This window comes from Rhinopithecus roxellana, chromosome 5, assembly GCF_007565055.1.
Source record: "Rhinopithecus roxellana isolate Shanxi Qingling chromosome 5, ASM756505v1, whole genome shotgun sequence".
NCBI classification, from domain to species: domain Eukaryota; kingdom Metazoa; phylum Chordata; class Mammalia; order Primates; family Cercopithecidae; genus Rhinopithecus; species Rhinopithecus roxellana.
This window is the reverse complement of record NC_044553.1, coordinates 85966368-85978581: the sequence shown is the minus strand read 5'-3', so window position 1 is coordinate 85978581 and position 12214 is coordinate 85966368. Positions and strand designations below refer to the sequence as shown.

The following is a 12214-nucleotide window of genomic DNA, read 5'->3' as shown; positions in this document are numbered from 1 at the left end:
ATGGGCAAAGATTTGAATGGGGACTTCACAAGAGAGAAAACCTAAATGACTGATAAATGTATGAAAAGGTGCTCACTCTCACTAAGAATCAGAGAAAGGGAAGATAAAACCATAATGCAATATTGTTACACTCCCACCAAATTTTTTAAAATGAATAATACCAACAATGCTGGGTAGAAGAACTGAGTTGTAGAATAAGAGAAACTGTTCTTTGTGGACAGATGTATGGATTGGCTTAACCAACTTAGAAATTTCTTAAAGCAGGTATTCATACCCTATAGCCAACCATTCTATCCCTGAATGTGCATGTGTATATACATATCTCCCAGAAATTTACTCACATGGGTATCATAACACCCATGGGTTCATAGTGGCATTTTTCGTAATGTCCTCAAAATGAAAACAATACAATTGTCTATGGACAGAGTAATCTATGTTCACTGACTCCTTCTCCTTACCTCCAGTTTTTTTCTTGACCCCTTGTAATCAGGTTCTATCTTCATCAAATAATGAAATTTTCTCTCAGATAACTAATTACTACCATCGTGTTCTTCATTGTCTAATTCTTGCCCGTTTTTCTAGTATCTGTCTTGACATATTCTTCTTATATGTTCTTCATCTTTAGGATCTCATTTATTTCTGTAACTTCAACAACTGTATATCTGCAATAATTTCTAAGTCAGTATCTCCAGCATAGGCAGTTTTTTTTTTAACATTGGGGCGAAGATTTGTTCCAGACTATGTAATGAAATTGTAAATTTATGTTTACTGATACTAACTGGATCCACAATGGTAATTGAAAATTTTGCTTTGTCCTTCATTTTCATTCATCAGTGCATTTTTTGAGAATTTTACTGCTCTCCTAAAGTTATCTTTACCACTTTTACTTCCCCTTATTCTCATCAATAAGGCCTCTCCTGCAAGTACCAAAAAAAATAGTAGTAATAAATGTCTGTCTCTTTTACCCACAATTTACTTTGCTTTATCATGCCTACTCAATTCCTCAATTTGTATCTATTCTTTTTAACTTTACTGGTAATTTCTTTAATAACTGGATGTAATGGCTTCTTTTCAGCTCTCTCTCTCTATTCCTATTTTCTCCCATATTTGTTTTTTTTTTTTAATCTTGCAACTTTCTTCTTTTTTTCATTCCCTTGATACTCACCCATCTCGACTTGCCTCTTTTTTCTCGAATAGTTTCTTATGATAGGAACACCAAATAATTTGTCTTCCGAACTAGAATGCTTTTGAAAATGAATGCTGTTTAATAATTAAGCCAGCATAATAGGTATAAACCCAGATTGTTCAAGGAAAAATCAGATGTATGGTTACCCAAAAATCCTTGTCTTAGAGATCTTACCTTCCTTCAGTTTGTTTTCTTAACTCTTAATATGAATGTTACCTCAAATTTTCAACCATTGTCTTTTGTTATTTCACATATTCTCTGCAGGTGATCTGACACATTTGAATGACTCAAATTACTACCTCCATTGATAATTCCCAAATTACATGTCCTTTTTCCTGACTTCTAGACCCATATACCTCATCAAATAGCTCCAGACTAGTAGCCCAAAAGTACCTAGCCACAAAATCTAAACTTATCTTCTCCCTCAAATATCCTGATTTTAAATTTACATTGAGGCATATATACACACAGAGATATGTAGTGTATATATGCAGTTATGTGTATAAGTCTGGAGATATGTATCACACACAGAGAGACATTATTTTTGCAGTTGCTTCATTAGATACTAGACATACAATAGTAGCAAAACACAGTTCCATCATGACAGTGCTTTGTAATTTGGGAGATAGACATTGATCAAAGTATGACACACATAAATGTTGTGATACTTTCTATAAGTATGGTCATTGCTTTGAAGGAGAGGGATGTGATGTCATGTAAGGTATAATATGGATATTTTACCTTCTTTTAAATACATGGCCTTTTTAATTAGATAAGTGGCAACAAATAGCTCTTCAAAATTAGACTTTCTTTATTTTTTGGAAATATTTGTCACAATTCACTACTCAAATACGTTAGCAAATGGAGTCGTCTTGCTTCTCAAAATTCCTACTACTTATGGCTATATTGTTTATAAACCACATAAAATTTCAAACACTGAAATGGTAGCAGTATCTTTGGAATTAAGGATGTTGGTATAGAAACTAAATAAAGGAGATTCTATAGAAATAGCATTAGTTTTGTGAGACAGAAATGATGCATAATATTAGGAATACCTTTTAGTCACGAAGTCTGGCTGTTTCTCTCTTCTTTTCACATAGTAAGTGATATTTGTTGATTAAATGTTAATTGCTTGTTTTTTATCATATGTTTCAAGTCTTGTGCACAAAATCTGAAAGTCCTCATGTTCCCATTCTTAGAACACTTATGCCCATTACTGGTAGCCCAGAACATGAACTAAATTATGCAAATCCTAGAGTAATAAATTTATAATCAACATATATTAATAATGTTAAAAATAATCTACAGTAGGCCGGGCGCGGTGGCTCAAGCCTGTAATCCCAGCACTTTGGGAGGCCGAGGCGGGCGGATCACGAGGTCAGGAGATCGAGACCATCCTGGCTAACATGGTGAAACCCCGTCTCTACTAAAAAATACAAAAAACTAGCCGGGCGAGGTGGCGGGCGCCTGTAGTCCCAGCTACTCGGGAGGCTGAGACAGGAGAATGGCGTAAACCCGGGAGGCGGAGCTTGCGGTGAGCTGAGATCTGGCCACTGCACTCCAGCCTGGGCGACAGAGCGCCAGACTCTGTCTCAAAAAAAAATAATAATAATAATAATAATCTACAGTATTAGTCTTTATGTTTGTATATTTTTAGAATAGTGACAATTACATCAGTCTTTACTATGATGATAGGTATAATAATAACAGTAATAATAACCAACACTTATTAAATATTTACCACTTGAAAGTGCTAAATAATTTACACACATTATTTTACTTAACCCCTGCAGGATTCCAGTGAGGCAGATTCTATTGTTATCCTCAATTTTCAGATAAAGGAAGTGGCAATTCAAAAGGTATATCCATCAGGCTCCTAGCAGAAGTCAGATAGCATGCTTAAATAGGTAATTGAGGAGAGTTCAATAAGAACCTATAGAATGTACAAAGGTTTGAAAAGAATTTAGGGAAAAGTGCAAGACATCATGGAATGCCTGGGACTAGTAACAGTGGGAACCATTAATGCTCCTACCTAGTGGGGCAAAGGGAAGGAGTGCTATTAGAATCTAGAAAAAGAGCTGTAAGCAAGAAGGGCAGTCTGACACAAGCTGTGATCTTGAGTTGAGTGACACAGCCAACCTATGATGACCTGGTGGGGAGGGAGCTAGGAGAATAAATGCCAGACCTTACCCTATCCCAACTCACAGTCTTCTGCCAGTACCTTCCACTGACTGAACTCAACTGGAAGCCAGGGCAGAAAATAATTTGTTGATGGTGTCCATACAGGTCAGCTTAGAGCAGAGAGAGTGAAAATGGTTGGAGACTGATCTGAAAAGGAAATGGAAAATATCTAGGAATTAAATAGCTTGCTCAATATTTCAAACTATTAAATGGCATAGCAAGTATATGAATGACAAATCCTTTATTCCTAACCACAATACTATACTGCCTCTCATATTAAAATGTTTTAGGAAATGGTACTTGCCAGGGAAAATACTTTAAATCTGAAAGTTTCTATTCTATCTCAAGTTGTTGGATGCATTTATACCTAACAGTAAGTGACACCAAATATGTCAGAGCTGAGCAGCAAAGAATGCTAAAAAAATGTCAGAGCTGAGCAGCAAAGAATGCTAAAAAAAAAAAAAAAAAAAAAAAAAAAGTGGGGGGGGATCTTGATTCTACATGCTATTGGCATTTTCAGAATATTAAACCATAGTTGTTCCCCTTGTTCAGATTCCAGACTCCATCATTTCTCGTGGTGTTCAGGTGCTCCCACGAGACACAGCCTCCCTCAGCACTACTCCTTCAGAATCGCCTCGTGCTCAGGCTACATCTCGCCTCTCTACAGCTTCGTGCCCAACACCAAAAGTAAGTACAGTTGCTTCACACCTTACACCTACTCTTCTATAGTAATCTGGGAAAACTAACCAGTATTTCCTTCTGCTTGTCAAGGTTGGATTGCATGCAAGTTTACACTATGAAAAATGAAAAAGTGTGAGATAGTTCCCACCCACTGTGTCACAAATTGTCATATTAGGCCAATAGTAGGACAATACAGATTTCATTCAAAATGTCTTACTCCTACATCATAGCTAAGGGTATTGCTTTCTGTAGCTCCTGTTTCTTTGTTGTAGATTTGTTATTTTTTAGTATACTTATCATTATAGATGTAAATTTATTTGTTTATGCTGAGGATGAATGTACTTTTGGCCAGTAAACAGCAAGTTTAACAAAATTGTGTCACCAAAGGGATTTCTTTAAACTTGTCCAGGCTGGGATAGCTCCCTGCTCTAGTATCATTCCAAATTTTTTCAAACATATTCATCTTGGAATGTTGCTGCCTAATATTTGCAAACAAATCTAAATTTATTAGAAAGAAAGTTTTAATGCCAACCTTTGGGAGAGGGAAGAAGTTTCTTAGTCTTTTTTTTTATATAATCTGTCACTGAGTTGTATAGGGTGGGGAAAGGATGAGACACTTCTATGCTGCTCACATCTTTGTGTATATGATAAATTAACTAGCAGACATTATTACTGCTGTGACTACTTTCTCCTGGAATGCTCCTTTCCTGATTAAGTTAGTCATTTGTGCTTTCAAGTTCTCTATGTGATGGATGCAATATTGGTACCAAAGATTAACAGTAACATTCCTTATTATTTAATAAGACATGATGTTAGACACTAAATTTGTTCTAGGATGCTGACAGTTAATTTTTCAAATTATAGTTTTTTTCTCTGTCATCAAATTTAAGGACCATATAGCTGTCTTCCTCAATTCCATCTTTTCTATCAGTTTTGTGAATGTTATAATTTAATTTGACTAGAAGGGATCTCAGTTTCTGATGTGAATAGTGCAATTTGTTTTACATTACATGTTACAATCTTCTCAGCAATGTTTCCAGTGTTACCATTGTATATCATTATTTTTAGATATATGTCAAAAATAACTGATACTAATTTTATCATTTAAAAAACTGAGGTCCTAAATCTTCAATAAAGATTAAACTGTAAGAACATTGTAGACATTAAATGTATGCCAATGCCATTTGGGTGCTAGTAAGCTACATTTTCAAATGAATTAAAGGAAGGAATTCTTAAAACCTGAATTAGATGGAAAAAATCTCGTCTATGTCTTTTATATTATTAAAACAAAGTAACTTACAGCTTGACTGCATTAAAATCCAGTTGTACCAGCTAAACTCACTTGTAAAGTCTGGAAAATATTTAAAACTAAAAGTTAAGTTCACTTTAAGATGTTTTGTTCACTGAATACTAAGACCTAAAAGCTGGAAATACAGAAGTATTCAAGGTATAATCTCTTTTTTCCTTAATAATATGCTGAAATCATAAATATTTTTTGAAAATATTTTATGCTAAATTTAATTATACATAGTTCTTGAGTATTTTTAAAACTTTGCAATTATATTTTAGTTACAAAGAGGATAGTAAATAAAATTTGAAAAATCACTTGGTACTTCCAAATTCACCAAAGTAAAATTCTGAAAAATAATAATATTAATATTCATTAAATTAATTTGCTTATTGCAGAACTTTAGGAGAGCAAGTGGCTTGTCTTGATATTTTTTCCTTAGTTAACACTTAGATGTTCAAATTGACAGTGAATTCAAGAAAGCATTATATCTTTGTCTAGGAATAAGATTATATTTCTTTTGGATAATTTTTTTTTTTTTTTGAGACAGAGTCTCGTTCTGTCGCCGAGGCTGGAGTCCAGTGGCATGATCTCAGCTCACTGCAAGCCCTGCCTCCTGGGTTCACGCCATTCTCTTGCCTCAGCCTCCTGAGTAGCTGGGACTACAGGCGCCCGCCACCAGGCGGGGGTATTTTTTTGTATTTTTAGTAGAGACGGGGTTTCACTGTGTTAGCCAGGATGGTCTCAATCTCCTGACCTCGTGATCCGCCCGCCTCGGCCTCTCTTAAGTACTGGGATTACAGGCATGAGCCACCACGCCCGGCCTTCTTTTGGATAATTTTTATCAGCACTAGAATGTATACCTCAAAGATAAAATTATCCCTTTGGTATAATTTTTAATATAAACTTTAAATGCTGAATTAGAATATTAATATAATAAAAGAAAGTAATTTGAATATTGATATTTTAAAAGGAATTAATCTATTCTAATTAGGCATCTGGAAATAATGTTTAAAAAATAAATTAAAGGACAGAAGGAAGTGAAATTTATCTTTCTAATAAGAAAAGTCTCATAAGTCATGAGACTGCTTAAGAGAATCTAAACTAGGTGCTCTTATAAGTGCTTTAATATCAGTGACAGATATACTACTTGTCTTCATGGAGTTTACAATTTAGTCGTATATTACAGGTTGAGTATCCCTAATCCAAATGCTTGGTACCAGATTTCAGATTTCAGATTTTTTCGGATTTTGGAATATTTGCAGATACTTAAACCGGTTGAACATCCCTAATCAGAAATCCAGAATACTCCAATGAGCGTTTCCTTTGTGCTCAAAAAATCTCAGATTTCATATTTTCAGACAGGGATGCCCAACATGTAAAATAAACAGGTAGATAATCACTTTAATAATTACAATTTCACATTAATTTAATAATTATAATTGAAATACAATACATGCTAAGAAGAAATGAAAATGTTATGGTGGTAGAAAATAATAGCAGGGGAACTTCATTTAGATAGGGTGAGTAGAGAAGACCTAACATTTCACCAGGGGCATGAAGAATGATTGAAAACCAAATATGAGTTTTTGTGCTGTGTGAAGGTTTTAGGAATTATATTGATCAATAATGACCACTTTAAAGGCAGGTGTCACCAATCAAGAACTCTTACACTAAAACTTTATTAGTATGTGAATAGTCTAATTCAGTGATGTCAACAGCCAATTTCAAATATCTATTCTTTTTTATTTAAATTAATGAATCTTTTTGCCTTTTCCCACTGAGTCAAATATCAAGACCATAGATTTTAGCACTGAGCTCTGTTCTAGGTGAATTCTTTATTTTAATTTTTTAGCATAAAAATTTGAGGCCGAGAAGTCCAAAAGCAGTTTTGGGGTTTCAAATCTGAGGTACCAGGTAGACGATACTGTTATTAACTATACTAAGGAATAAAAGATAAGTACCAAGTCTTGAGGGTAAAAGAAAAGAATGTAATGCATCTTGATTGGGAATGTGTTTAATCTGAGGCATATGTGAAACAATGATATCCAAAGAGTGATATCCAGCACAAAATTGGAAATACAATTTGAGTTTGAAATTCTTATTTTTACTGCATCTTGGTTATGATATTGATAGCTTAGTACATATTAGTGTTAGCCAAATCCTGTAGAAATCCTTTCTACATTTCAGATTAGGCATGCACAGATTTTCATGCACAGAAATGTACGTGCAAACGTATTTTGTCTACATCAGAAATACAATATAGTTTTGAATGATCAGTACTAGAAAGAGCACTCGACTTGATAATAGAAGATCTGGATGGAAATGCTTTCTTCTCTACTCATAACCACACTAAATTAAGCAAGTTACTTTACTGAGTTTTGTGTCTGTTATTTGACTCACCATCCTTATCTCTACAACAGTGTTTATTAACTCATTAAATAAGTTTTTGCCTGGTAGTGGAATAGCAACAGTGAGCAAGTAGACATTGTTCCAACTTCTACAAATAGATAGATCAGACAACTAAAAATTAAAGTATAATAAATGCTAGGATTGATTATCAAGAATACATAATATTATGGAAATAGCTATCAGAAGCACTTAACCAAGTCTTTGTGAAAATGCAAAGGGTTAAATAACCAAGTTATGATTCAAAACTAACAGTTCCAACATCTCCCTCTGTAGCTGTTTATCATTGGGCCATTTGTAAGCTGAAACACTTCCTGTACATCCGCATGTATTAATCTATTTATTTAGGTCAACAACTATAATAGTATAATATTATAATAAATATTTCAGTATAGTTGTATTGCAATATAACATCCTAAATTATGCGTTGATCGTTTCAGATTCTCTAGCTATAGTGAGAACAAAATCTATAAAAATATACCAGGTCTTGATTTCTTTTTGTTTTTTTGGTACCCTCATTACAACCTAATGAAGATAACTGTGTATTATCTTTTCTAAACAATACTTCATAGATTACATTTTCTCCAGCAAATTTGTTTGCTGAAATGATATTGTATATAGGGAAAAGTCATTTCTCTTTTATATCATATATTTTCTTTTAATGAAATCTGACTGAAATGAGGAATGATTTTCACTCCTCTTGCTTTATGACAGTGAAGTATCTTTCAAGAACAAAGTTGGGATATTTGACTTTCATTGTCCTAAGTAAAATAGTGCCTAAGTCAAATAGTATGTAAATTCTATTTAAAGAAGTATAGACAATATCTAGACTCAAGTTCTAAAATAAGGATAGTCTTCTAAAAACGATTCACTGAAAGAATAATTCTGTAATTGATAAATTCTCTTTTAAAGTAAGCATGATTCATAGCTTAGATGAGTGCCAATTTTCAATTGTGAAGGACAGCAGCATCTCTATTTAGAAATAAAATCAAGACCGGGTGCAGTGGCTCACACCTGTAATCCCAGCACTTTGGGAGGCTAAGGCCAGTGGATTGCTTGAGGACAGGAGTTCGAGACCTGCCTGGCCATCATGGCAAAACCCCATCTCTATTAAAAATACAAAAAATTAGCCAGGCGTGGTGACTCATGCCTGTAATCCCACCTTCTTGGGAGGCTGAGGTGCGAGAATTGCTTGAACCTGGGAGGCAGAGGTTGCAGTGAACTGAGATCAAGCCACTGCAGTCCAGCCTGGGCAACAGAACACAAAACTCTGTCTCTAGGAAAAAAAAAAAAAAAACAAAGAAAGAAAGAAAGAAAGGAAGGAAGGAAGGAAGGAAGGAAGGAAGGAAATCAAGAAGCTTAAGGTAGAAAATAATGATTAGAGCAAAAAATAAAAATGTTTCAAACTTTCAATTTACCATTCCTTTTAGATTTTATTAAAATAGAGAATATTTTTAGAGACTAATTTTACTATCCTTTTATTCCCTAAACATCTGAGGTTTGATTTTGAGTAAGTAAATAGAGTTTATAGTCACATATTTTCCTGTACCTTAAAAATTAGCGAAGAATTTAGTTCTTAGACTAACCAGCAAGTTATGTGTTTTTTTTTTTTTTTTTTGCTCTTAGGAAGAAAACATAAATACTATCAATATCTAATTGAACTAAAGATTATACAACAATTAAAATGTATATTTATTGAAATATCTTTATATGAGGGGTATATACCTTTAATCCACTAATGTCTAATACTATATTCAAACAAAATATGTAATTATTACTTCTTTGTAGGTTTCTCTTACTGTCCTTTGAGCGAAAGAATTTAGATTGCTCTGGTTAAGCTATATTCTTAACTCAAGGTTTTTAATGTGTGAGTCTGAAAGGCAGTGTGAGTTCCTTTACCTATAAAAATGACACTGTTGATTCTATGTCAGCATATATTTTCTCTGGGATGTTTTCCTAGTAATGTTAGTTTTTACAAACTATTACATATTGTCACTATTTTCCTTTGCGAACACCAGGGTGATTATGTGATGTGGCTAGGTCATGACTAAACCTGGGTTCCCAAGTCTCTGGAGAAGCTCATAAAATGGCCATACTTCCAGTCTAAATCATGTCACTAACTGGTGACAGCAAATTATTTTTCTCCTATTTTAAAGAGCCTAACCAAAATCAGTAAGACTATACTAGACATCAAGTTTCTTTGCTTTTGCTGAAATTGTATCAACATTGGTACAACAATATGTTCAGCTGTTAACGACATTATAGAAATAGATTCTACACATACCATCAACACACAACAAAAAGTTTGGAAACCAGTGAATTAGTGAGATCAAAAATACATTCTCTGAACAAAATACATGTTTTCTTTTGTGAACGTTTACCTCATCTGGGGGGTGTTGAGCAATGATATTCTCTGCATTATTGGTTAGATCCAGCAGTTCTCAAACATACTGGTCTCCGGACCCCTTCATCCTTTTAGCAATTATTAAGGACCCCATATTACGTCTGTTTATGTGGGTTATATCTAACAATGTTTGTTGTACTAGGAATTAAAACTGAAGGCTGGGCGTGGTGGCTGTAATCCCAGCACTTTGGGAGGCTGAGGTGGGTGGATCACCTGAGGTAGGGAGTTCAAGACCAGCCTGACCAACGTGGAAAAACCCTGTCTCTACTAAAAACACAGAATTAACCGGGCATGGTGGCACATGCCTGTAATCCCAGCTACTCGGGAGGCTGAGGCAGGAGAATCGCTTGAACCCGGGAGGCAGAGGTTGCGGTGAGCCGAGATCGCGCCATTAAGCTCCAGCCTGGGCAACGAGAGCGAAACTCCGTCTCAAAAAAAAAGACTGAGAAGTTTTTAAATATGTACTTATTTGTTTAAAATAAAAATAGTAAAGCCTTTACATGTTAACATAAACAACATATTATTTATGAAAAAATAAGTATATTTTCCAAACCAAAAAAAAATCTTAAAATAACAGCATTGTTTTACATTTTTTCAAATATATGTTAATATCTTGCTTAATAGAAAATAACTGGATTCTCACATTTGTTTCTGTATTAAGTCTGTTGTAATACGTTGTTTTGGTTGAAGAATATGAATAAACAAATTGAACCTCATACAGATATAGTTAGAAAAGGAAGGACTTGCAGTGAGCCGAGATCGTGCCACTGCACTCCAGCCTGGGCGACAGAGCGAGACTCCATCTCAAAATAAAAAAAGAATTCACATTTTTATAGTTGCAGATATTCTTTGATACCATACCAAAAATTTACAATTGTTAGTTAAGTAAAGGTTAGTTGAAATGTTGAATCTAAAACCCTGGCTAGGACCATTCCATGCTCATACCTTGAAATCCATTGGTCTGTCTTGCACTTTGAATGGATCTTTTACCCAGGCATGATTTTGGAACAGATATATTGGTCATTTGGAAAGTATAAATTCTTCCAAAAGTTGACATATTTTGTTATATTATATCAAAAAATCACCTTCATTAATATAATGACCAAGCTCATCTAAAAAGTCTGGGATGTATTGGAAGTTCTTAAGCTCATAGTGGCACATAGACATTTTCTAAGTTCTAATTTATGCTTTGAAGCTAGAAATTTGGTCGGGCGTGGTGGCTCACACCTATAATTGTAGCACTTTGGGAGGCTGAGGCAGGCAGGTTATTTGAGGTCAGAAGTTTGAGACCAGCCTGGCCAACATGGTAAAACCCCGTCTATACTAAAAACACAAAAATTAGCCAGGTGTGGTGGTACATGCCTGTAGTCCCAGCTACTTGGGAGGCTGAGGCAGGAGAATCACTTGAACCCGAGAGGTGGAGGCTGCAGTGAGCCGAGATTGCACCATTGCATTCCAGCCTGGGCAACAGAGCAAGTCTGTCTCAAAAAGAAAAAAGCTAGAAATAGTTATCACTGGCAAAAAAAGCAACAAATAGTTTTTTCTTGAATTGACAGACTTTGTTTATTTTTGAGAAAATGTATACCAAACATCTAAGTCTGAATAATAATAATTTATTAGTTATTTCATTCTTTCAAGTAAAAATGGTTTTCTTTGTTTAAAACTAGCTATTCAGCTTGCAACTCAAACAACTGCATAAATAAGTGATTTTACTTGAGACAAGCACCATCCTTTGGTATGCAGAAGTATTTTATTCATACTTCCCATTTTGTCACATTCAAGGCCCAAGTTTTAATTAATATTAAATAGTAAATTTAATATGTATTAATATTGTCATATAATATTGTAATTAATCATGTAAATGTAAATATTACATTGAGGATATAGTAAATATTAAATTTACTATGTCATTGAGGACAGTATATGAAACTAGTTTTTTAAAAAAGAAAAACAGAAGATGGCAATGAATAGAACAGTGATTGTTCCTACTACTTGGATCTACTCCTTGATTTATACTAGGATGTCAGTCCACCATTGATTTTGTACCCCATCAGTGCAAATGTCA

At 34.3% G+C, this 12214-nt stretch overlaps 1 protein-coding gene across 2 annotated transcripts in view; it reads left to right on the top strand.

Annotated features, from left to right (window-relative positions):
• Positions 1-12214, top strand: part of GPHN (gephyrin) — a 736692-nt gene that overhangs the window by 503081 nt on the left and 221397 nt on the right. For both annotated transcript variants that reach the window (XM_030930981.1, XM_030930980.1), the window contains one exon: positions 3920-4054. In XM_030930981.1, coding sequence (XP_030786841.1) covers positions 3920-4054 — 135 coding nt within the window. The remainder of the gene's footprint in view (positions 1-3919; positions 4055-12214) is intronic.